This window comes from Pagrus major, chromosome 17 (genome assembly GCF_040436345.1).
Source record: "Pagrus major chromosome 17, Pma_NU_1.0".
NCBI lineage: Eukaryota > Metazoa > Chordata > Actinopteri > Spariformes > Sparidae > Pagrus > Pagrus major.
Genome location: NC_133231.1, coordinates 13,336,021 through 13,362,780, shown reverse-complemented (window position 1 = coordinate 13,362,780; position 26,760 = coordinate 13,336,021). Strand labels below are relative to the sequence as shown.

At 41.2% G+C, this 26,760-nt stretch overlaps 1 protein-coding gene across 1 annotated transcript in view; it reads right to left on the bottom strand.

The window, feature by feature from the left end:
* Nucleotides 1–419: 419 nt before the first annotated feature.
* Nucleotides 420–26,760, bottom strand: part of sntb1 (syntrophin, basic 1) — a 39,284-nt gene continuing 12,943 nt past the window's right edge. The window contains exons 2-8 of the mRNA XM_073485151.1: nucleotides 25,829–26,066; nucleotides 17,034–17,151; nucleotides 16,776–16,865; nucleotides 14,196–14,332; nucleotides 13,609–13,805; nucleotides 3,904–4,133; nucleotides 420–1,001 (exon numbers count right to left, since the gene is read on the bottom strand). Coding sequence (XP_073341252.1) covers nucleotides 909–1,001; nucleotides 3,904–4,133; nucleotides 13,609–13,805; nucleotides 14,196–14,332; nucleotides 16,776–16,865; nucleotides 17,034–17,151; nucleotides 25,829–26,066 — 1,103 coding nt within the window. The 3' untranslated portion in view covers nucleotides 420–908. The remainder of the gene's footprint in view (nucleotides 1,002–3,903; nucleotides 4,134–13,608; nucleotides 13,806–14,195; nucleotides 14,333–16,775; nucleotides 16,866–17,033; nucleotides 17,152–25,828; nucleotides 26,067–26,760) is intronic.

Genomic DNA, 26,760 nt, shown 5'->3' with positions numbered 1-26,760 from the left:
TATTTAGTTATGGTACAATTAGAGATAAATTAATGATTTATGACTGACTTCGTCATAAACCTCCATTGATATGCAATACTGGTATTTCTGCATTTAAAGCCAATTCTTTTTTCTTTTTTTGTATTTGAGGCATTAGAACTGACTCCAGATCACTGTCAAATCAGTCAAACTCTGAAATACTTTGACCTCACAGATGGTCACCGTATGCAACCTGTTTAAAGAATACTGTGACATTTTGAATCTGAGTCAGCCGTCACTTAGTGGCCGACTGTGCCTCTGGGTCTAATGATGAATGCTGACGTTGGGAACAAGACATTTCAGGGAACACTAACAAAGACAAATGCATAAAGTTTGTCCACAGTGTCGAGTGTTGGGTGAAGACAAATGACCGGGTGAAATTCAGAATGTCCTTTCAGAGCTAATGATGAATAAATTATATAATTGGTAAATGGAAGGCAGTTTGCCATTACATTTTGATTTAATTGAAAGTGAATTCATCTCAACCATGCTGCACATGTCCAGTCCTTCCAATCCTGGACGTGACAGTAATGCCCAATCGGCTCCTTTAAAAAGTCTGTTATATGTCATCTCTGTTCTTCTAGTCCAGTACATCACTTCTTCTGTGGTTCTTCAGTCAACACTTCAGTCCATGCAGCCCTTAAAGGGAGGGTTCATCCCAAAGAAATCTGTCCCTTTCACTCAAAGCAGAACCAGTCTGGATTGGTTTCTCCTTAAATTTGTAGTTGAGGACCCCAAAAAGGTCAACTTCCACATAGAGGCTACATTCACTCAGCTTGGGTCCCTGACTGAAGGAGTCTGACGTGTTGTACTGCATGCGGGCTGCAGAGAGGTGGAAAAACATGGTGGATTTCTGTTTTCAAAGGAGATGAAATGTCCCTTTAGACAGGTCAGGCCACCAGACCCAGGCGGGCGATCTTAGCAGAGAGGAAGGAGTGTAGGATGAAGACGATGGGCTTCGGACACGAGTGGAGGTCCAGTTGCTGGAGGAGAAAGGGAAAACAGCTGAATTAAAAAATAGAACAAGATAGAATAATGCAAAACATGACTGGGGTATAGAGGAGAGAATATAATTAAAAGATGTGAGAATTTATTAAAGCAGACGGGATGACAGAGAGAGGAAGTGGCAGGGGAGGCAATGAAAAAGAAAAAGAGTTTGTAAAGCACATAAAACCATAGAAATATATTCAAAACTAACTACACAGTCAACACAGTGCCCCATGAGGCCAGGATTAGACAGTCGTAGCTGAAGCTAAGAGCTGTACACACACAAACACCACATCAGTGTGAACAAAGCTCTGTTCATAGCCTGAATAAACAGTGGGTGATTTCACTGGTTCTATGACTCACATCCTGTTCCTGAGGCCTATAGGGAGATTTAACCTATAAATTCACACACAAACTACTGTTTAGTTGGTCAGATTTAACAAGGAGGAAGTTTTAGAGGCTACCTCATGTCGAGCAAAGCCAGGGCGATGAAATATGAGCAGAGCTGCACATCATTACTGCTCCATGAAGTCTTTAGGTTGTCAAAAGTCAGATTTTCGGTAGTTGGGATAAATATTTAGCCATGCTGAGGTGATGTCAGTTAGTCCGTTAGTTGTCCCGCCACTTTAGTCCACACCGAAATGTTACAGCTATTGGATTGATGGCATGACATTTGATAAGTCATGGAAGTTGAAGGATGAATCCTAAATACTCTGAAGATCCCCTGATGTCCCCTCTATCGCCCCCAGCTGGTTGCCATTTTTTAAAATGAGTCTTTATCAAACAACAGCCATGCACAAAAAAAAAAAAAAATGACACACAAGATGAGAAGAGACGATTTATGCCAGATTTAACTTGAACATCTGCGTTTCTTGGGCAGGTGCACACTAATCATCACCAGACACTAAAAACATTCTTTTACATAGCCTCTATCACACTGACAATTATACAGACAATCACTCAGCACAACAATAAAATTAAAAAACATTGCAATTACAAATCTGAATCACCGTCAAATCAATGTCTACACGACTTGTTGCTTGATATAATTTTTTTGCACCACATGAAAAAAAACCCACATATTCCAATGTTTGACGGCTGTAAATGAAAAAACAGATTGTGCAGAGGTAGTCTGTCGCAGTGGGATGTTTATGTCTGAGTCAAGAGCAGGTCGAGAGGTTCAGACCATTTGCTCAAAACGGATCTGAAAAGAGCTCCTCAGCTAATAGTTGTTGAGGGAAATGTCGTAACAATACTCAGTGGATTGCCATGAAATTTGGTACAGGTACTCTTGACCCCACAGGATGAACTGTAAACACTTCAGTGAGCCCTAAACTTTTCATCCAGCGATATAATCATGTCAAAATTGGATCAGGATGTTTGAGGGACAGGGACAGGAAAGGTAAAAAGGCCGCAGACTGTAGGTGAGGGGGCAGGAGCATGCAGAAAGGCTACTTAAAGGGCACTTTATCATGTTTTTTCCATTAGAAGGACACCCCACGTTTTATCTACCATAGGGGCATCCAAGAGGACACTTCACATGCACACACAAGGTAAACATCACTTCACAAGCTCAGAATGTGAATGACCCTTATTTGCTCCTATAGATTCAAGCATTTAGTTATTATTGAGCACAAAGCACCACTGTGCCAGAGTATAGTGGACTCTTGATATTTGTTTTCCAAGCCACAATCAATGGTTTGGCTCGGCCCATGCTCCATAATACATTTTCTGTACGGGGTAGATAAGCTGTCAATTGCTGTGAGAAAATTAGACATACATAGTCCCTGCCAAGTAATGACAGTATAGTCAACAATTTGAAAGAAGCCCAGCTGATTCCACTTTCAAATGCTGAGCTAATGAGCCATCAGCCACATCCACAAGTGCCTTGGGACTTTTATAAAGCCTCTTCTGTGGCTGTGCTGGGCTCCAGAAATGCTACAGAAACCAAAATCTGTTTTGCGAAGGTAGCCAACAGAGGGTTTAGAATCAAAGCACCAAAGTCTTTGCTTACTTGCCTTCAGCATAATCTGAGCAGTCAGACATGAGTGTATCTGACAGAAGATTTATACGGAGCTGTATGTGGATGGTTACACAGATTTAACACGTCTCAGTTTCAAATTTTTGAATCCACTAAGCCAGGAGAGTAAATATTTTAGTTTTCTGTCACTTTATTTTCCCCGCATACAGTGAATCACAGCGCTACGGCTTTATGAATGATGAAACATCAGTTTTTCTGGGGAAAAACAGTTTTTATAAGTGTCAAGGGAAGGTAATAAAAATGCGACTAGAGCTCATCCTCCTGACACCTACATTGATATTCATAACAGGAGTGTCAAACAAGATCCATATGAGATCATATGAGAGAGGCTGGTAGTGTTTGTACTTCAGGTATACACATCAACTGGTCCTGATTACCTCCTGAAACACAAGCCAACTGGACCTCCACACAGTGAGCTGCAGAGTGGTGTGAACAGATTAAAACTCTTACAGTGAGTGACAGGCTATTTTTAAAGAAAACAGCCCTCTCGAACGCTCGCACGTACGTGTGAAGTTCATTTTAATTCAGGAGGTTGTTTCGTGATGAAGTGCTGTAATCTACTTTCTGCTGTACCGCTCTCTCTCTCCAGTTTCTGTTTTGCTTCATTTCCCAGAAGGCCCACTGAAGTCCCCTGAGAGTGGGTATGAACTTGTTTCTATTTACTGCGAGCTGTACATGACCACAGCAAAGTCAGCTAGATACAGAAGCCAGTTTTTCCCCCGTCAATCGTTAATCGAAAAAAAGCAAAAACTAAAGGAAGTTTAAGAATTATCTTAAAGAAGACTTAAAAAAGTACATTTTAAAGCAGCTTGACTTGAAACGAGAAACGACTGAGTGAACAATTCAAAAACACTCACAATCTCCCCCTCCTTCCCTCCAAAGTCGAGGAAGAGCATGCGGACTCCGTCATCTGAGGACATCTTTAGTTTCTCGTAGGGGTAGGAGAGGAGCACCCGGGGCCTGGTGGGCGTCTGAGCTTCTCTCTCCTCCCCGCTCTCCCTGTCTCCCAGCGTGGGGTCAGCCAGCACAGAGAAGCCCTGTTCGTAGTGAATCACCAGCCGGCACTCCTGACCCCGGTATAGACAACCTGGAAGACAAATAGATAGGATAATTTAATTTTTGGGTTTTAGCTTAATAAGACGCTCATGAACAAATCATCTTGTTTCTCATTTTTCATTGTGTTAATGACATGTGGCTGACAGAAATAAGAGTTAAAGAGCTGGTACGTGTGTTATAAAATAAGAAATTATCCTTGAGAGGTCTAAATCACAGATGTTTATGTGAGTAGCAGTGCATCTCTAAATGCATATTGTTATTTCATCCCTGTCCTTGGAAAACCCCTGTCCTCTCCTTACTTTTAGGGAAGATTTACTTTTGTCTAATGACTTAAGTGCCAAGTGATGGCTTGTTTTGAAAGGGCAGGGCCGTTTGGTATGATTAATGTGTTATGTTTCTATGTTGGATGTTTGTGCAAAGTGCTCAGAAAAGACGGATGACACTGACACAGACTCTGTTTCAGCTTATTTAACTGACGCAGGTGATCATGTGGTAGGTCCAATAATAATAATAACTGTGCTCCTCTGTTCTGCATTACATGAGACAGCTCTTCTCACATGTCAAACAGAAGCATTAATAGCTATTAATTTTAGTAGGTATTTATTACAGTTTGATCATAAATGTTAATTTCTAAAACAGAAATTTATTACCACTGATTTTCCCTGAAAGTCCATAATGAATATGAATTAATATTGATTAATATTATTGACTAATAATCGTAATCGACTATTGTGATGACATTCTTGTCTATTTTCGCTGTTTGAACTGTTCAAAAGTCAATTAATCTCACAGTTGACAGATTACTAGGTATATTTATTAGGTTAAATGTATGATATGCTAAATATATAACAATAAATCCATCATTCATATAAGCTTTAATGTTAGGTGTTTACACATTTGAGGTGTTGTTTCAACTTCTTTGTCCTTATGCAGGCTGTGGTTTGTGGTGCTGTGGAATTGTACTGCCTTTTACTGAGGTTAGGACTGTCGTGATATACTGGCATTGACGAAAGCATGGTATTTATATTTGAAATATTTATATCATGCTAATAATACACATGTGATCGTAATGTCTGCATAGTCCAGCGCCACTTAAATCCTTTCTGTTTCTTCCTGTGCACCTAAACACTCGTTGCCACCCACCATGGAACAGAAAAAGGAGGAAGAGGACGCAGGAACTAACTAGCTGAATCTACCACAGTCTGTGGCAACTGCTGCCACACAAGTGGTAACAACTGTTAACAAATGTTAGAGGAGACGACAAGAACAAGATACTCTACCCACACCCGGAAAAAGTCATTTTTTTCTCGCAGGTTTTCTGGATTCTGTAAATTATCTATAGATATTGCAATGAAATAATCATAATCATGTCAATTATTATCATGACATTTTTTGGCCATGATTATTGTGTAGTGAAAATATGACATTGCGACAGCCCTAACTGAGCCCAATCACTGAGTTCAATCACAACTAGTGGCAATTCAGTAAAGTTTTTTCCTCTTCTTATTAAAATATACATTACATTAACTTTGTTTAATGTAATTATTATTTTTTTTTTTTAAAGAATTCATCCACACCTGAAGTGGCTTGTGTGGAAGAATTTCCTGTCGCCGAAAGTCTGCAGTTGAGATGGTTGAGGAGTCAGATGTCATGTTTTCTAAACAGGTATGCTCCATGAATGGTCCAGTCATGTGCCTTCATTAGTCTTTACAACATCGCCCACCACTGAATTTGTTATGAACTGCAATAAACTTGATCTGATTTGATTACCCGTTATAAAACAACATGATCCTTTTTATAACCCTTAATCATACTTCTGCAGTTATTTTGATTCAAGAACTGCAACGAGTAACGCATTACGTAGTTCATTATTAGTATATTATTACTTTTAAAGCCATTTATTACATTTTTTTACTTGCCCGACACTGTCTGTTACATTTCAGTGACAGACTCCCCTCCTCACATGGAGACCATCCTGCTGAAAGTGTAATTTATCTGTTGTACAACATTCCTCATCCCTTTCTCTCCCGCTCTCTCTTCACAGTGTGTGTCTGGCTGAAAGCGGAGTCTACTATCTTTATCTTCTCTCTCAATTTACTCACCACTTTCCTCTGCTGTAATGACAAACCTGTCTCGTCTCCACGCAGTGTGATCTAGCTGCATTTAGTCTTATTTTTCAGTGTCTTGACAGCAAGAGTTCCCTCGCTCTCCCCTCCCCCGCCCCCTCCACCCCCAGGCAGACATGAAGGCTTCGTGCTGAAAACTTCATTTACAGCATAAGCCTCTCTCTCTGGACGACATCTGATCCACTGAGCGGCATGTTTGTGTGACACCGAGAGCGAGGAGAGAGTTGTTATCTTTCCATTGTTTGCTGACAGCCTGAGCAGGATGTGTGTGCATGTACAGGGAGGGGAGTGTGTGTGTTTGTGTGTGTTTGCATGTGGGTACATATGTCAGCGAGACTGTGTTTAATGTGTGGATGTGTGTATATGTGAAAGAGAGATGGAGATGCATATATGAGTGTGTGTCTTCTTCTCTCTGTGGGCTACAGAATACCTATGGACCTATGGATGACTGTTTACATATATGTACGTGTGTGCTGTCGCTCGCTGTTGCATGCTTCGGTCTCTTTTGTCCGACTGTCAACAGACAGATTCTCTGACTACCTAACCACGTCATCAGTCAAACCACGCTAATCGCCCTATACACACCTAAATCCCTTCCTCGTTCATCTCTTTATCTGGAAGCGATTATGAAAGCAAGGTTGGCAAATGTGTACAGTCACACACACACACACACACACACACACACACACACACACACACACACACACACACACACACACACACACACACACACACACACACACACACACACACACACACACACACACACACTGGACTATGGTCAAACACAGTTGGCAAATAATTCTTGTGAGTTTAATTTACCCTGCACAGAGTAGCAGATGGATGGGTTTTTCTGCACGACAGCGTAATCAAGTCATAGAGACGCACGTTAAATTGATGTTGATTTCCTGTGATTGTTTAAATTTTTTGCCATCTGATCGCGTTCTACATATTTCAAACATTAACAAGAACACCAGACATCATTTTCTCAATGTGGTTCAACAGAGACAAAATAATGAAAACACTTAAAAAATGCAGTTTATCACAATTACTGCTCCAAAGGTGGCTTTTATTAGATCCACTGCCAATAAGCGGCAGCTGCCAGCTGTAAAAGAGGTATTTTAAAGGTCCCATATTGTAGAAACTGAGTTTTCCCGTGTCTCTTTTTAATGATAAAGCAGGTCTAGGTGCAACGTATATAAAAACTGTGAAAGTATCAAAAGGCTCAATCCACAGAGGAATGCACACGGCCCTTATTCAGAGACCCTGCATCTAAATGAGCCGCCAGGACAAGTACATTTACTCAAGTATTGTACTTAAGTACAATTTTGAGTTACTTGTACTTACTTGTGTATTTTCATTTTCTGCTATTTTATACTTCTACTCCACTAAATTTTGGAGGCAATGATATCTTTACTTTTACTTATGAGGAACTTTCAGTATTTGTTGATTCTAGCGGCCCCTTTTGATAAAAGCGGTACGACACCAGCGCCTGTTGTTGTGAAGATCTTTGCTAGCGCCTGCGCATGCATTTGTTTTGGAAGTGAGTGACAGAGAGACCGCAGGATGGATCGCAATGAGGTAATGTATTTTTTATGATATATGTGATATATGTGATCGGACCCGAGCACAGGCATTAATGATAACTATATAAAAATAGCAGTCTTTTCACTGATGATCTCTTTTGCTGTTACGGGTCATTTATAATCATCAGAGGAATCACAAGACTGTTTCATAAACACTTTAAAGTTCCTTGTAGTCACTTTAAGTATGACTTTTAACAACACAGGTGATGTCACAACTGTCCGTGCCCCGGGCGTGGCTCTAATGGCAAAAACACCAGCAAATGCAGATGCCTGCTCAGACCTGTGAGAGCTGACCAATCCGAGCCCACCTTTGTCTCAAAGATTATAAATGGAGCATAGCGTACAACATCATCAGCTACTTGACTCTCAGCTGACTAGTAATGCTACATTTTATTAATGCAGCTGTAACAGCCTTACACTTGGCACTATTAATCTTCTGATATTTCATGCAAATGATGCTGGCTATTCCAGCTCTCTCTGACACCTCTTCTTCCTCCTTTTGGGCTGTATTTGATTAATTCAATGTTCACAAATCTGTTTTTTGAGAGGGGGGGTGGGGGTGGGGGTGGGGGGTTAAAGGCAAGGGTATACTCGATCAGACCTAGTTCTTATGACATGCTGTCCAACAATGTAATGGAAATCAAGTGTTGATAGGCTACGCATGAAGGTAGAGTAAAAAGCCAGGTGTTCACAGGACAGGGGTTTCTGAAGCTGTTTTGATGGAGAAGCAGTTGTGATGGAGCATACTGTCCCCTTTTGTCCCAGTTCCCCCGGCAAAATCCTCGATGCTGCTGCGATTTTCCGAGACAGCCCACAAACAGCGGAGCATTTTTCACCAAATCTCACTGTATAACTATCTTCTATAAAAGGACAATTTCTTGAAGCGCTTCTGACTGAAAAGCTTTTCTTTGTTGAACACAGATAAACTGCTTTCAAAGAGATGGGAATCTCTCTCAAGTCGGGCTGTTATAGGAATACTATTAATCATCTTGCAACCTTGTATAAACCATTTTTGCACAAGTGCTTGCGATGCTGATTTCGCATCCTTGAAGGTTTAGGTTCTTTTTCTTTTTAATGAAGTGTCTACCTTATTTTGTCCAACCCCTCATTATGTGTTTGAACAGGAAAATGTAACAGAATGTATTAATAATTTCTTGTAGTATACAGTAATTTACATTTTTTACATAACAAAGCTACAGAGGAAATGTTGGCTTCAAACCACGTTGATCAGGTGAGGTGTTGGGACATACAGGAGGCTGTACTAGTGTTGGTTTTAGACTCTTTTTTGTGTCAACAGCAGAGCAGAATATTACAGTGATTTCTCCTGTCTTTATCAGCTGTGAAACACACTAAACCAACAGAGGCGTACAACTTCAGGAAGTAATGTTGATAAGAAAGACACTGAATCAAACAGAGAAATGAGGCGCACACACACACACACACACCCACACAGTCAAACACACAGTGTAATATCCCTGGAACCCTGAAGACATCCCATTCATGATGAAAAATGACTCTCATAATGTGTAATATCAGTCTAATGATGTATAAACAATCTGGCAGGACAAACGTCTCCCTAATGGCACAACAGTTGTAAATGGGGCAAAGAGTGCCGGGGTCTTTGTTGTGTTCAGGAGCGAAAATTAGACCCGAAACTCTACTCTTCTACCTGAGAGCCTTGATCTGTGGGGCGAGCAGCGTTTCCCACCAGAGTACACACACATACACACACATACACACAGAGAAAGGGGCTTTTCAGGCTGCAACAAAAGCCCTTCTTTCTGCCTGACGGAGAGTGGAAAAGACAGAGGGAGGGAAGGAGGGGCAGAGAGTGATAACACTGAGAGGAACTAAATGAATGAGGGACAGAGAGACAGAGAGAGGAGGGAGACACAAACTCTGTTACCATCACAACAGGTCGAAACGCTAAAAGGTTATTACAGGGCAGAAAACTCTGCGTTCACATTTGTTTGCAGATGACATTAGCAGCAGGTAAAATACTTTTTTTAAATTGCATCCCACTGCGCCAAACTTCAGGTGTCACAGCAGGTTACTGGGTTAATTTTCCACAGCCACTGAGGTAGAATTGCTTTTTTGAGTCATTAGGCTGTTTACCTTTTCATTAAGGAGCCCCAGTCGGCCTCAGAGACAATTTAACAAGTTTTACAGCTGTCACCTTTGACAACAACATTAACAAGAAGGCTGTGGGTGTGCAGGGAGAGATGGGACTACTGATGTTAAAGACAAAATCTGAAGCTGGACATAAAATAATGATTTTAATCTGCTCTTCAAAGTTTATTCTTGACCTTGGCCACAGCACTTGATAAAAAGATGTCAGCACAAGGTTAATACAGTAGCTGTCCTTGGGCTCTCAAACAGCCAGTTAATGTGGTGTTTGTACATGTTAAAGGGAGACGTGTCAGTGAACTGTCTACTACCTAAGCTAAGCTAACCAGCTGCAGCTTCAGATATAACAGGCAGTCACCTAAAAAGTGTATTTCCTTGTAAGATCAAGCTACTGGTAATGAAGCTTTAACCGTCAGTTGGCTGTAGTTTCATATTTAACGCACTGACATGAGAATGGAAACCTTCTTGTCATCTAAGTCTCTGCAAGAAAGCTTATTCCCCCAAATGTCTAATTTCCGTAAGACTACACAATATTTATGTCTGTTTCGATGGTCACTGTATCAGATTAGGGAATTATAGAGTAATACATTCTTGCTCTGACTTGGCTAAAAGGCATGACGTACCACATGTTGGTCCCGTCCCATCATTGCAATTCACAAAAGCCTAAAAAAGAAAGTAAAAGCAACAGTGACCTTCCCTCTGTTTCACAGTTCCCCCTCGTGGCACCAACACCATCATTCGTCTTTCGTTTTGCCACATTTACAGGTAGACACCGAGGATCGTTCTGTGCTCCTGTTGGTCAACGTTTGGAACACACTGTGGAAAGTGCTGTGGCAGACAAAAGAAATCTCATTCTCATTCCCGACTCCTTATGTCCGTCAGGTTGGGCTACAATCTTGCTGATGCCGGTGGTTTAAACACAGCTTTAAAGGCCCAATACTGGTGCTTTGGGTTGTTAGGTTGGAGTCATCCACCAACCCAAAGCATCAGTATTTGTTGGGAAAATGGACCTTTAAAGTGCTCAAAGAAAAAATGAATCATGAACATCTGCAATACCATGATTGATGGGCAAACTCCTCCGACATGAATCAAAGCACTGGAACATCCATTAAATGGTACCCTTTAGTGAGATTGTTTTGAATGTTTCTAAAGGGAGCAGATATGCAGTAGACATAAGCAGATGTTGTGACTACATGATGCAGTGCCTTATCCCGCCAACAGCTCAAAGTATCAATATAACCTCTGAAAGGTTTAAGTCACCTTGGACATCATAATAACAGAAATGACAGCAGGCCAAGTGTCTGCGAAATTTAATTTCAGAGCTGAACAAATTACTTTCCCCTTTAAAATCCCTCGAAGAATGGCCTGCTGCCCGGTGAGTGATACAGAGTTGATCTATCTTCAAAGCAAATCCTTGTCACGAGCCTTGACAGTGAATAAAACATCACAATGATTTATCACAATGTGACAAGGTCAGCTCATCAACTCCTCGGGTGGCCACTGCAGACAAATGAGGGAATGCACTTTGTATGCACAATCACACTCCTTCTCAACAAAGTGTAAATTACTGTTCTACTTCCATTACAAGACAGTGACGGCTTGCTGCTAATATCATACTGTTTCAGAGAAGTTATGGGTTATATTTCAGATAGAAATTCAACAGTGTGCAATAAATATTCAAAACTATTCTAATTTTTCCTCATTATTTTGGCCTATGGTGCCACTATCCTAAATCACTAGCCTATAAAGCTGCTTTAACAAATATTTGTATCTATAGTGGAGGCATGGCTCTACGAATGCTGATGCCGGTCTGTCAGTCAATCATTTTGGTCCAAATTAAAATATCCCAAAATCTATTGCATTGATCGCCATGCTGTCATACTGACATTCATGGTCCCCAGAAGATGAATGATTTTGGTAAACCACTGACTTCTAGCACCACCATGGGGTTGAAACGTCTCGACAACTAGTAAATGGATTGTTATAAAAAAATTTGCAGACATCCATGGCTTGATCAGGATGTAATGACACTGAACCCCTGACATTTCATCCATTGTAGCACTATCATCAGGTCAATATTTCAATTTGTACAGTTTGTGACTAAATACTTGAAAAACTAATGACAGATCTCATCAGTCTCTGCTGTACTTTAATCCTGTGTTTAATGCTAATAAGCATGCCACCACGCTAAACTAGGATGGTTAACATATCAAACATCAGGCCTATACCTCCTAAACTCTCTCCTAGACCCTAAAAGAGTTAAGCAAGACTTTGAGTATTGTTATATTAACAATGGATCAAATGACTACATGTGTATGAATTTTACTGCAGCTTTGGAGTTTATTTTTGACAGGTGGCTGTTTTAAGTAAAAAGTGCTAAAAACCCAGACCTGCAAATGTCAGACAGCTAAAGTTAGCACAAGTTAGTGTAGCTCTTTAGCTGCTAAGTGATGCACTAGCATTAAGCTGCATCCATAAGGTGACAACATTTTGAGCTAAAAGTAGAAACAACATTGGACTTTTATTACTTTCATCAGTTAGTCAGAAATACAATACTTCAAATTAAAGCTAATGTTACTGTATCGGCTGGATGTGTTTGTGATGCCTATTCTTGCTCCCCCTACGGGGCCAAAAAATCTATTGCTGCTGCATTTAAGCTACAACACGTCAATACTGATCAGCATGCGTCAGTCTAGACAGCGTTTTGTCATGGGATTAAATAAGACGTCCCTTTAACATTCCCATTTCCTTACTAACTACCATGACATACAATATCAGACTTTTAACAAACATCTCAGAGTGTTAAATTCAAATCGATCACTGCAGACGTGAAACAAGCCTCGCCATGCTAATCACAGCGTGGCATTAACACCTGGATCAATGGCCGCAGACACCATTTAGGAGAGTTTTAACGAGAATTTGGAGCCGATAAATGACGCGGAAGCCGCAACGACAATGAGGAAGTCGTGTTGGGGTCCTGTATCCATTTGCTGCTGGATACCGCTGCTTCATATATGAGTGGAGTCTGAAGTGAAACCTAATTTGGCATGGTGTTATCATAGATGGAGAGAGGAGGGAGGCCCAGGGGAGAAGTGCAGTTCCCAGGACATTTTGTGCTTGGAGAGAGACGGAGGCGAAGAAGGAGAGAGAGAGGGAGAGAGGGGTGGGGGGTTATTCTGTTGGAATTCCCTGGACAGCTAATACCCAATGCCAAACAGCACTCACACACATACATACACAACCTAGAATAGCATTCCTTTCTATAAATAGCAAGTCCTTTGTCCACATCTTCCATATGGCTGTCAAACTGTATCATAAACCCTCCTCTATCTCAGTCTATGAGCGGACGTGGGAGCCTGTATGTGTGTGTTTGTATACATTTTGCTTTATGCACTGGATTTAGACTTTATTTAAGGCTTGCAGGACCTCGGGCCAAACTTACCCTTGCAGCCTCCTAAATCTCTAAGGATATGCTTTGCTACAGCAAGCCTGGACACATCTTTGGAAGCATCCAAGAATCGAGCACGGTGACCTGTGCTGCTCACTCCACTCCATCCACCGCTACATGCTTCCTGTGGGCTCCTGTCTCTGTTTAAAGTGTCTAAGTGGGTACATTGCATTCTCCATTTTAAAGGTACTTTAAAGTGTGTGATGTAGCCCCACTCACTCGTAGTGACTTCTTTGATCATCTCAGCAGAGGAATGACATCCATTGACTATGTGTCTGGTCCACATTGACAGATCCTTGGTGGTCTCAGCCCGGAACAGGTGAGTCTCAATTCCAAGTCGTGTGCCAGTCCGTGTGGCAAAGAAAAGCTCCGTGCCAGAGTGAGGCGACCCCCGGTCGGGGCCAGAGTGGACCAGACTATATAAACACATACACACATAAACTGTCATAAAGAAAAGCTCTTGTTATGACAAAACACCTTGCGGTAAGAAAAGGAATTTCTTGTCATTCTTGTTTTCCCATTTTTCCCCTTTCTCTGTTTTGCTTTTGCTGAAATGTACGCACTACAAACTGTAGTGCCCCCAAAAATATTTTTTTTACCATATTCAGCTATGTAGTTTAGTATGTTTGATGATATATATTATGTAGCAATGTAGCTAAAAATGGCCTAAAAAAGAGTAGTATTGTAGCACAAGTTTGACCTATTGTACTAGGAATATAATTGAACACAATAGACACAAAAAATAGGTAATACATTTTATGTTGTGTTTGTTTTTGTAATGTTTGCACATGTGGGAGTGGACCTACCGTGTTGCTAAAAGTGGATAAGTGTGTGCAGGGCTCTGCCAGGCCTCCCTGCCCCGTGGTAGACTGTCAAACAGCAGCAGGTCTTTCTCTGTCACCACCACCAGCACCGGCTTCCAGCTCTGCTTCTCACTCTCCGTCTGCAGCACAAACAGACAATGCCACCCGGAAGGTTTATATCCATTTATCTATTTTCTATACCCACTCCTGCACGGGGCCATGAGGAGACCTCTCCATTCAGATGAAAACCTTTCAACAAAAAGTGGTCGGTTACACAGTTTTAATTTTAGTTGATGCATTAATGCATTAAAACCTTCATTAAGATTCTTCAGTGAATCAATGAAGTAACTAAAGAACCATACAAGGCTCCTCATATTGTATGCTCATGTTGAATCGAACTAAATCTCGATTCATTAGATGCTGCAGGATTTGAAGCACCTCTTATATTTAGATCAGAGAGGAATGATGTGTGTTTAATGTATAAAAGACTGTATTCAGCAGTGGATGTAGTCCAGACATCACCTTTCAACATAATCCAAGACCGGGTTCACAAACATTGTTTTTCTGTCTCACTTTACTGTACAGCCCAACTGTTTTCATTTGCCTCTCCGTCATTTTGTGTCCTTCACCGGAAACATGTACGTTCACTTTACTGTGCCGTGTGCCCAGGGGGGGAATTAGCATAAAATAAAGGTAGCTGTTGTGTAGGTGCAGGTACACTTTCTCCGCATTTGCTTTGCTGTGCCCCCTCGCCCACCCAACCTTCCTAATGAGCACACCTTCGCTTTCACTTCAGAATACATACTGTTAATCTCTTAACTTGCGTGCACACACATGCACATGCGCACGCACACACACACACACACACACACACACACACACACACACACACACACACACACACACACACACAGAGCCCTATATTTCATTTTACAATGCTCCATAACTATTCTCATTATGAGAGCTTATCTGCAGCCGAGCCATGGAATCCTAAGCTGCTCTTTGAAGTTCTGCCTCCGCCAATCATATTGTGGGATTTAGAGGGTCAAGGGTCGGCCTTTTAACATAATGAGAATATGTTGCTAAGTAACAGTATTGTACTGCATTTGAAGGATCAAATATTGGCAAATTCATGAGGACTAAATTAGACAGGTGTGTGTGTGTGTGTGTTAGAGAAAATGAGAGTGAACCTTTATCTGTGTGTGTGTGTGTGTGTGCTTGTATGAATTTCAAATATGTATGCATTTGTGTGTACAGGAGATATGCATAGTATAAAAATATGTGAGCAAACACAGGAACATGTGAACTGTTACACCCAAATGCCCATTTGTAATTCAATACCTGCTCCTGGCATTAATCTTAACAATCAGCCCCACCTTGTCCTGAATTTAAATGAAACCTAAGTTTAATTAACATGAACCCTATCATTATAAGATAACTTTAACGTCCAGGAGGAAAACTTTGTCCCTGCAAAGTGGGAGACAGAAGTCAGACAAGTCACAGCAGACAACATATAGAAGGCATACAGCCATATCAGTAGTAAGACTTAAGGTGTCAGTATGCGCCAACCAAAAGGCTTGTTGGAAAACAGCTTCCATCCCTCTCTTGCTCCTCACCTTTTGGCTGACTCCGACTATTTAGGCAGCTTTTCAAGCTCTGACAAGCCGACACACAGCCGCATCATTTAATCAGAAAAAGGGCTTTAACTTCTCTTAAGCTACAATATATTTTCAGTTACACAATTACCCGTCACTTTTTTTATGTACAAAGGTGTGCAACACTCCTTCGAGGAAAGATTTTCCGGAAATGTGAATCGCTGTCATGTCTCCAGGGTGCGACTATTTTAAAAATCCGTCAAGTGCAACGGTGTGCCTGAAATTTAGCAGTTTATTTTTCAAACATTTGAGTTTATCGCCATTTCTGGTTGTGTATTTGCACCTTTATTCTTGTTTACAATCAAACATAATGTGTTAAGAAAGTCAATAAAAATGTATTATTGGGTGCACCGACATTAGTGCAACCAATGTAAAAAGTTAGTCTGGAGCCCTGGCTGTATATTTAAATTACGTCACGTCGCTTCCTCCCTCCATTCCTCGGAACTGCTATAAACACTTGTGCCTTCAGACTTGATTGGAAGACACCTCGTACAAAGTAGGTATGTTCAAGCATATCTTTTATGTGTTTCACGGCTGTGGGCACAAAAAAGATCCTAAAACCAAGTCATAGCCTTTTAAAGATTCGAGGAGCAACGAGAATTTTCCAACAATATCCACACTTTTAAGGCCTTAAACTCAAACTGACCCTCACAAAGACAGAACAAGCGTGCACACACGCATGTATACACCTACACAGCAGAGTCACAAACTGGTAAAAAGAGAGAGGGTACCCCATTAAAATGTGACAAATCTAGAAGCATGGGTGTCACACACACACATTGTACACTTGGGTATTGTAAAGCATTTTACACTCCCTGTCTCTCTCACATGCACATAAACACACACACACACACACACACACACACACACACACACACACACACACACACACACACACACACACACACACACACACACACACTCCTACCTTCCCTGCCAGCCATCCCAGGTGTCGTATCTCTTTGCTGCCAGCAACTCCCGTCCTGGCTGTGTTCTGGATGACCTCTGCCAGCGCCCGCTGTGGGGGGGTGACAGTTTTTAGTGCAGATGATCATTCAGGATGCATTAAATTCAAGGCAGCTCTGAGAAGCTGAATCATGGCCATACTCGTGATCATTTAAATATCTAATTCTAATGGTCACATTGATGGGAATTACCTATAAAACCAATAAAATCATAGACAGACCTGTGCCAGTGTGGATGTGACAGAGTGCATGGCGGAGAACCAGGACAGGGCAGATGGTTGGTCAGGGCACCGCAGCACCACGGTGTGTCTGGTGTCAGGAGAGTGCAGCTCCAGTTGTCTGGAGGAGGAGATAAGAAAAGTTAAAACAGCTTTAACCTCTCCGTTATCACTGGACGGGTCCCGAAACTTTTAAAGTTCACAACCCTTGATGAATACATTTTGAATATTGAAAAAATATTGCGAGCTTTATCAGGCAGAGCCAATTTGACTCAATTTAATCTCTAGAAACCAAATGTTATCCATTCAGGTTTCAGCTGCAACAGATGCTTGTTTGTCGCACCCACTTGAAAACGGGCACTTGGTCAAAAACAATGAACTGAAGTGCATTGAAATTTGAGTTTATTCAAGTGAATTCAAAACACGAAACCGGCATGCATCCTCCGTGGGCCATATGACACAATGCTGTCTCCCACTAAATTTCCATAACTAATCTCCTTATGTCATACGGGAGTATTTCAGACCTTGAGAGAAATGCATCTGTAGGACGCATTTCCATTTCACTGAGCGCCTCTTTGATTGTGTGCTCAGTGAATATGAATTTTAAAAAGGTACACGTTACAGCCTTTATAGTACAAAAAGCAGTGCTGTGTTGCTTCATATTGTGGCATCAGTACAGTGAGTGTTCACCTCCGGAGTAAAACTAGCAGTGAAAATACTTTGAACAGGCATGCTTGTCAAAGGTAAACTTGTCCTTTTTTGAGGAAGGAATAAAGGATGCAAAGAGTGATAGTAAACAATAAACTTTGGCACACAAACAAATATGTGTGGACAGACAAGGCATGGTAAACTATTGTTTACTCATGCAGGGTTGGCCATGTTTGAAGCAGACTCCTGTCCCAGGAGGTTTGAGCATTAAAAAGGCACAAAATATAAGTGGAATCATGCACATACTCGTTTTAGGAATTTGTATATGTGATGTCTGTGATCTGCCCTAGTCCAATCAGTCCATCCATCCATTTTCTACCACTTATCTGGGGTTGGGTCACGAGGGGCAGCAGCCTAATCAGGGTATTCCAGACGTCCGTCTCCCTGGCAAACCTTTCGAGCTCCTCCTGGGGGAATCCCAATGTCTTCCCCGGCTAGATAAGATATGTTATCCCTCTAGTGAGTTCTGGGTCTACCCGTGGGTCTCCTTCCAGTTGGATGTGCCCGAAGAACCTCAAATGGGAGGCACCCAGGAGGGATCCTAATCAGATGCCCGAACCACTGCAGCTGGCGCAAGTAGCTGCGGCTCTACTCTGAGCTCCCTCCGGATGTCCAAGCTCCTCACCCTACCTCTAAGACAGAGCCCAGCCGGAGGAAACTCATTTTGGCCTTTGTATCCAAGATCTCACTCTTTCTGTCAATCAAAAGCTTCTGGCTCGCCTGTCCATCTCACACTCCTGTCACTCATGAACAAGACCTCGAGATACTTGAACTCCTTCACCTGGGGCAGCGATTCACCCCTAACAAGGAGGGGGCAGTCCACTGTTTTCCAATCAGTATTCATAGTAAGTAGCCCAGGAGATGTCCTAATCAAAAGCCCGAACCACCTTAGCTGGCTCCTTTCAACACAAAGTAGCAGCGGCTCTACTCCGAGCTCCCTCCGGATGACCGAACTCCTCACCCTACCCCTACTCATTTCGGGCGTTTAAATCTGAGATCTCATTCTTTCGGTCTCTACCTATAACTCATAACCATTGCATAGTTTGGCTGGTAAATCGAAAGCTTTACCATTCAACTTAACTCCCTCTTCACCACAACAGTCCAGTGCTGCTGACATACTCATTTGGGCCGCTTGTTTCAGAGAGCTACTTTGGAGAGGGTTAGGGCATAGATGGACTGGTAAGTCGAAAGTCGCACCAAACCGCCTGTCCATCTCCATTTTCCTGTCCCTCCTGAACAAGACCTCAAGATACTTAAACTTCTCAAGCAACTCACCCACAACAAGGATGGGGGCAGTCCACCATTTTCCAATCAGTATTCATAGAAATTAAAGGGAAGGTAAAGGTAAAGGTAGAGATATGAAATTAAACTGCATGTCTACATGGAGCTGTTGTATAGTGAAAACAAGACAGTCAGTAAAATCTGCTGCAGGAAGCACCCAGTGCAATTTTTGGAGTATAGATTCAGTCTCAACTCACAAATGTATTCCTGATCCGTTGAGTTTGCCACCAACTCTGAAACAGCCGAGCACTTCTGTTAACAGCACTCCACTGTCCAGGTGCTCCCAGTGGTTTAAAATAGAAACTACTCCAAAACCAGGGTGGTTTCAGCTCTGCAAACATGCTTTCTTTGCAGCTTTCTTTATTCATACAGCACACACTGGGGACTTGGAAAAGCCCCGGTGAATGTGATGAATCTGCTATTCCATCATAACCCTCGAAGGAGGGGGAGACCGACTACATCAGCTCCAGGTGTTTCTCTGGGTTAAAAATACAACTGCTGCCTGTAAAAGGCAAGTTGATTAAGGACAGGCTAGGAGAGCAGAGGGGAAAAAGGGACAGGGGAGGGGGACTCCACGGCCAGATGTGCGTTTGGTGGAGGAGGGTCTTCAAGGATAGTGTGTCTTTTAGCAACTTGACTCCCATGAGTTATATCAGACTTAGTGAGAGACTTATCTGTCATTATTAACATAGGGAATCAAATGGAGGACAGCATGGACTGGGTGACCGTACGATGGACTTCTTGAAGGTATCGAATTATTATCTGGTCCTGCTTGAATGAAGATCAATCTCTCACTTGATCAAAAGCTAGTTGTTCTCACAGGAATACAGGACTATATATATATATCAAATATGTATTCAAGCTTGGTGGGTCTGCTCCAGCATACAGATGTGATTCACGCAGTATTTTTATATCTTAATATTCATTGACGAGCTTTGTATGCACACACAACAGTCTCATGAAAAACATGAATGGAAAAATATCCTTTTCAAAGCAAAAAAACACATGACAATCCTGTTGCAACACTGACGTTTTTGATACAACAAAACAAAAATATAAGCCTAATGGAACTGAGCTATTAAATGTGTGTCACGGATGACCGTAGAGAAAAAGAAAACATGGTTTAGTTTCACAGTAAATCAATGTAATCGCTTGTTTTGGCCCACGTACTGTACAATGCCTCTGCCTAAATCCAGATGATGACTCAACATGGAATGATTTTTGCTGCACACGTACGCTTCAATCAGAGCTGTTTTTTGGGTCAAGTCCAAGACGAGTCTTACGTCTCGGCAAAGCATTTCTTAAGTAATGTTTCAAGTCCTTAGGGGTAATTCTTTCTTCTTCTAACTTTCAAAAAGACATTTAAACATGTTTAAGTAGAAGAGTTCTTTCAATGCACAGACCTAATAGTTTTTATTTTCAAGTTAGTTGGTCACTGCTTTATGAAACACATGATGGCGTACAGGGTATTACTGTTTTCAGTAAAAAACAGTTCAATCAATGATGCTGGAGACAACGTCAAGGGGGCCTTTGTAAAAGTAAGAGGCAGTATTCCAGTTAGAAGGTCATTTTGTATGTGAGTTATTAAGTCATGGTATGCAGACGTGTACCTGACCTCGGTGAGAGAAAGCTCAGAATTAGAGAGAGACATTGTGAGAAAGTAAAGTAAGTAACAGTCTTCACATCCCTTCAAGGTTAAACTGAAGCACTGTCTCACACTGTGAGGAGACATGCTGCTTCTGCTAGGAGTCATCTCCTCCGTATATACACCAATACATGTTTCCTGTGGCTATCCAAGTCTCATACATTCACAGACTAGAGGTATTTCAAGTATGTTGCCTCAGTACTGACAAAGATTAACAGTGCAAAGAAAAATAGATCCATTTTAAGTGCTAATTCCTTTTCTCTACTTGTCCCTTTGCATTTCTCTCTTCTCGTTTCCATTATCTTTGCTCATCTCCCTCTTTTTTCCCTTTATCCTCCACCTCACTTCCTCTTAACCAATCTCTCCACACCTTCTCATATCATTTTTAATACGCACTGTAAATGATAGGAGTGTAATCCGATCATTCCTTAATTTAATCTGTGTTAAATGTCACAGAAAGTTAGATTTATCGTCCTAAAATGGTGTTTACGTTACAGTAAGGTAAGGAAAGTGTCTTCGGTGTTAAAATAAAGATAAATCAAGTCTTCTCTTCTGCTCACTCTACGTCTCACTTCTCTTTCTTGTCTATTTATCATCTCTTCTCCTCACTGTATGTGCCACGCCTTTCCTCATATTCCCCTCTATCTGGCCTCTAAGGCTTACACACAGTTTAAGCAACATCTGCTGAAATGAATGGAGAAACCCTCAGTGGGAGTCCCGTAAAAAAAATAAAAAAGATAAGCCAGATTTTCTGTCACTTAACATAAAGCCTCTTAAACCAATTCAGCTCTGGATCCAAAATGAGAAAAACGGAGATCAGGTTAAGTCTTTAACTGATGCCATTATCACAGAACATGATGATGAGAAGTTTCCAACTTTCCACTATAAATGTGACTTTCATGGATTAGGTATATCAGACCACATTTCAGCTTGGGTGTCCTCCCATTCAAACATTTACTTGATATTTACTGGTGAGTCAAAGGGGAATTTGTCCTGGCTGTGAGGATGAGGAAAGAACTTCATAAAAAACATGCTGGTCAAGGTAAATTCTTATCTGTGTGGCCTTCAACTCTATCACACTGCAAAATAACTGTCTTATCTGTGTAAAACAAAAACTCACATTGTCACTACATGAGATGTTGACACCGATCTCTTGCTGACCAATAAAGTCAAAGTTATAGCCAATAAAGTGAATGTTCAACCCTACAATGCTCTTAAAATATGTAATACTTAAACCAAGATTCATCAAAGTGCAACTGAAAGTTTCACCAGTCAGTCTTTGGCCATTTTGACATTGATGATGAAATTCAAGGGAAAACCTGTTAAACACATATTTACATTCTCAGTAAAAACGTGTTAAACTGTTTGACACTTAGATTTGTATCCAGTAAAGCATTACATCCAATCACGTCTTCAATAATATCTACAAAAGTCTTGAACCTATACAAATGTCTACATGTTTAACATCATACCATCTTCCACGAGCTGTTTCCAATATTTTTCAAATCAAGATGAATTTGACGATGGTGAGAAGTAGTCATTATCAGGAGGATAAGCATAGTTCAATCTGAAGACTGGTATACTGGTGCAGGGGATGTGGCCTGAGTGCCAAGTGTGGAGAGCTGGGAGCAATTAACTTAGCTTAGCATAAAGATTGGAAGAGGTGGAAGAGGGGAAACTGCAGACTTGGTTCTGTTCAAAGGTACATAATAAGAAGTACAACTACAACCACCCAAAGTTCACCAACTGACATAATCTTATTTGTTTTGTCTAAGCACAAACAGAAGAGTAAAAATGACTATCACAGTAGCCAAGTTTTCATCTAAATGTACTGCAAATTTTAACTGAATTTAAAGGAAAAGAAAATGCAAATGAATGCTTGTTTCCATTCACTTCAGCTACAGTATGTGATTACTAGTTGGTTCGTTGAGATAAGCAGTGGGTGGCGCCAATACTTCAATCAGAAAACCATTATATAAGTGCAGAACATTATAATTTATTCTCTAAATCTGTATTCCACTGCACTTGTCACATTTGGATTTTATCAACTTTTCCACTTCAGCCAAGCGCAAAAACCTTTTTGGAGATACTCCAAGATCTTTTCAAATTCTCAGGATTTTCTTTTTTATGCCCAATTTGAAAATGCGTTCTAAAAACAGGTGGTTGGAATTCCACCAAGTGAGGCTGTCAGGCAACCAGCGATGACACCACACAGAAATATTTAAAATACGTTCAGCATGTAACTCCCTCTAAAACCACAAATTGTTGTTGGCACAGGAATTTCCCACTACAAACATACTTGATGACAGCAGTGAGTATTAACAACAGCAGTGTTTGTTGTTGATAATATTAGGTTTTTTTCTCGCATGTGACTGAGACATGAGGTAGTTGTGTATGATAAGCGATGACAACGATGTGCTGTGCTCCCACTACACAGCCACTGACCCTGCTCTTCAGCAGCTTGCCACCTCAGTACCCCACCACAAAGCACACGGCCCCCTGAGCCCAATAAAAGAGTCGCTGTGGCTAATGTGGCTAATGTTAGCATAAAGCACACGCCCAGAGTAACCGTCACTCCTGGTAGCCTTTTTGGACGCCCGTGATTACAGAAAAACACCAGTAATGTTGTACAGATGAAACAACAGTGCCAGGCTAGCCGTTTCCCCTTGCATCTAGTCTTTATGCTAAGCTAGGCTAATCGCCTCCAAGCTCTAGCTCCACACTTAACATAAAGACATGAGAGCGCTTTCGCTTTTCTTATTTAGTTCTCGGCAAGAACGCAAATAAGCTTATTTCCTAAAATATATTAGCGTCATTCTTTCATCTGATATGGAACTAACATGTTGCACATACCTGTCAGTTACTTTGTATTAAATAACCTGGAGTCGTATAGAGGAATACAGTACACGATTGACAGAGAAAAGAATAAACAGGGGGTAAATGGGCCAAAACTAGCGAGGCAAAACAATGCTTTCTCAAAAACAATCCACAGCACATACAGCAGTGTGAGCAGGTCAGCATTTTAACTGTCTTCAGTTCTCAAACCTGACACCTGCCCCACAGGCAAAGCAGAGAGAGCGGCTCATGGACACAATCTATCAACAACTAGACACATTCCCAGGAGGCAAAAGTGACATTTCTCTCCATCAAGAATAATGCACTTTTTTTTCATCTTTGTTTTAATTTTGTGTGAAATAAACATTTTTATCACAGAGGACAGCCAGCCACCACAGAACCATCTGTTCTGTCCACGGATGATGTTCTTATTTTTCTTTGTTTTTTTCACGAGTTGTAGTAGTTTGTTGTGGCGATTGTTTGAATGTGATAGTGTTCACATTTTTACGGTTCCGGCGCTGAGCAGACTAACAACGTCTGTACAGACAGAGGAACTTTGAAGTCACTGCTCACTGCTACCACTTAACTTTGATGTTGCCTCCATCGTCTGAAGCTTTGAAGTTTAGTGAGGTTCAACTATCTCCTCACACTTCTAAAAATCATACATATGCAGAGGACACACACACGCACCGATGGAAGGACAGAACGATAGAGAGAAACTGGTAGCTACGTACTGGGAGAAAAAAAAGGAATAAATCAAGAGAGAGACAATAATATAAAGAGGATGGAAAGAGAAGGAGAGAACTGATTCAAAAATAGAGAGGCAGACAACAATAAAGCCGGGAACAGAGAGAGAGAGATCATGAAAGAAAATAAAGGGAGAGGACAGCAAAGATGAAAGGGGCAAAAAAAACACAAACAAATAAGAAAGAGTGAAAAGCACCACACAGGAGAGAGTGACGACAAAAAAAGAAAAGTGGGAAGGGAAACAACACGGTTAGAGAGAAACCGAGGGACAGAAAAGCGCACGTTCTCTGTGGCACCAAAAAAAAGTCGAAACAGTAAATCGCTTTCTGCCCCCATGCTGTTTGATTGGGCCATTGTCATATTACCAACCAATTAACTTGACAACAACTCCTAACAGAAGACCCCCCGCTGACTGAGTTTTATCTGTGCGCAACTTCAAACGTCTGTCTTTAAGAAAAAACTGAAAATGGTTTTTAAAAGGTCTGCAAAAATACGATTGGGTAATCTCTTCAGGATGGCAGGAAAAGGCTGCAGACTAAGTCACATTTTCTCTCTGTGACACTTGAGTTGAGGATCAGAGCAGAATTGGTTAACCTCTGGTTAATTAAGGTAACCATCACTCAGTTGCCTTAAAGTTCAACTTCAGAGCAGAGCCTGTGGGCTAGTTCAGGCAGTCGGCTTGAGTTCGCCACTAAACTCACATACTTTTCTTACTGCTACATATTGCCAATGCATCTTTTTCAATGAACTTGAAGTCGGACTGAAATTGTCATCTTTGTGTGTGCGATATTATGAGAAACAATGATAATGTAGTCGGTTTGCATAATTTTGCATTTTTAAGAGGATGAAATGGTTTTTGGACATATTTTTGCAAACTGTTTTTGGGTTTCGAGCCTCTGGAGGAGCATTTCCATCTGCAGTTATTGCTTGATATTTGAGACTTGGAAGAAATGCCGTCGACTTCTGTGGTGCGCTTCTGATTGAAGCATGTCATAGCCCTTTAACCTATGTACATCAATAAATGCAAATGAGAATTCAGCCCACATACAGTGGTGCTGGCTATGTAAGCTGTCTATCTCTTAACAGCATTTTAACATTTGGGAGCATCCCATCATGCTGTTTAGTTTATATACCAGTTGAAAAGTGGAAGCTCATTAGTCTTCCATGCTAACATTATCAATATCTTCTATACGTTACCATCATGTTTCATGTTATTCTATATTTTTCCTACTGTTCTTAAATGCCCCAAAAATACCAAAACCAACAACCTATTAGACCACCTCAATACGAGCTCCCCAAGCCTGTAGCCTATGTAGCGCTCAGCCCCATGTCCATTTGTTCCTACTAAAGATAGATAATACTACTCTTTTCACATATACAGTGATATTTCCCAGGACCTGTAAACACACTTTAATGTGTAAAATTGGTAAAGTTACCCTTTAATCAATGAACAAGTCATACAGTGACTAACCACAAAAGGAGCAGACAGATAATATTTAAGAGAGACTGAAAATGATGGCGACCTATCCAGAGTTTTTATGATGTGTGTGTGTGTGTGTGTGTGTGGGTGTGTGTCACCTACCTGTTCTCAGGGTCTGGTGTGGTCATCGCTCGGGTTACATAACACATCTTCAGTGGTATGCACCTCCTGTCACCCTGCAGGGACAGGGAGGGCTGGGGAGGAGGGCTCGGAGGGTCAGACAAGGAGGTGATGGAGGAGCAGCCAAGGCGGGGCGACTCAGGAGGGGGGGTTTCCCAGCCGATCTCTGACACAGGGGAGCCCTTTTTGACGTACGGTGTGGCCTCACGCATGTACTTCACTGGGGAGAAAAGGAAGAGAAGGATTTCCAGGTTGAACTGGGACATGGAAGTTGCACATTTCGAGACTTAAATGTTCTGGCTTTTTGGTCAGGGTGGGGGAATAATTTCAGCACATAATATGTAAGAATTTTAGTCCAAAACATTCAAAAAGTGAAGTAAAATTATCAACAGAATATGAAGAAACAAAAGTTTTGATATTATAACGTCTCTGAATTCGATAAGACACTAATTCTTACATATTGCACCTTTAATTGTCAAAATATACAGGTATAAAGCATCAAATAGTACAAAATCTTTCCCTCAGTAGGTTCCTGCAGCAGTTTTTGGTCTAACATTTGGGTGAGCAGCACTTTGCAGCAGATTACTGACTCACTCCTTTTTAATGTTCATAAAAAATGCAAATAACCTCCCTGTATATTTGCATAATCAATATGCTGTAAACCTTACTCATTAAATGCTTAACAAATACATTATTTTTTTCTGGCAAACAAGGAAAATGTATGCTTAACTTGTGTATTCATATTTATAATTAAAAACACTTACAGTGCATCAAGGCCAACCGCTCTGAACGCTGAAGTCTCTTGACATTAGCATTGTTTTAACATCATTTAACACAGAGGCAAATTAAAAGTGGGATCTTCTGTATGTTTGACCTTGCAGCCATCTTTAGATGTAAAAATCCTATAAAGAGCT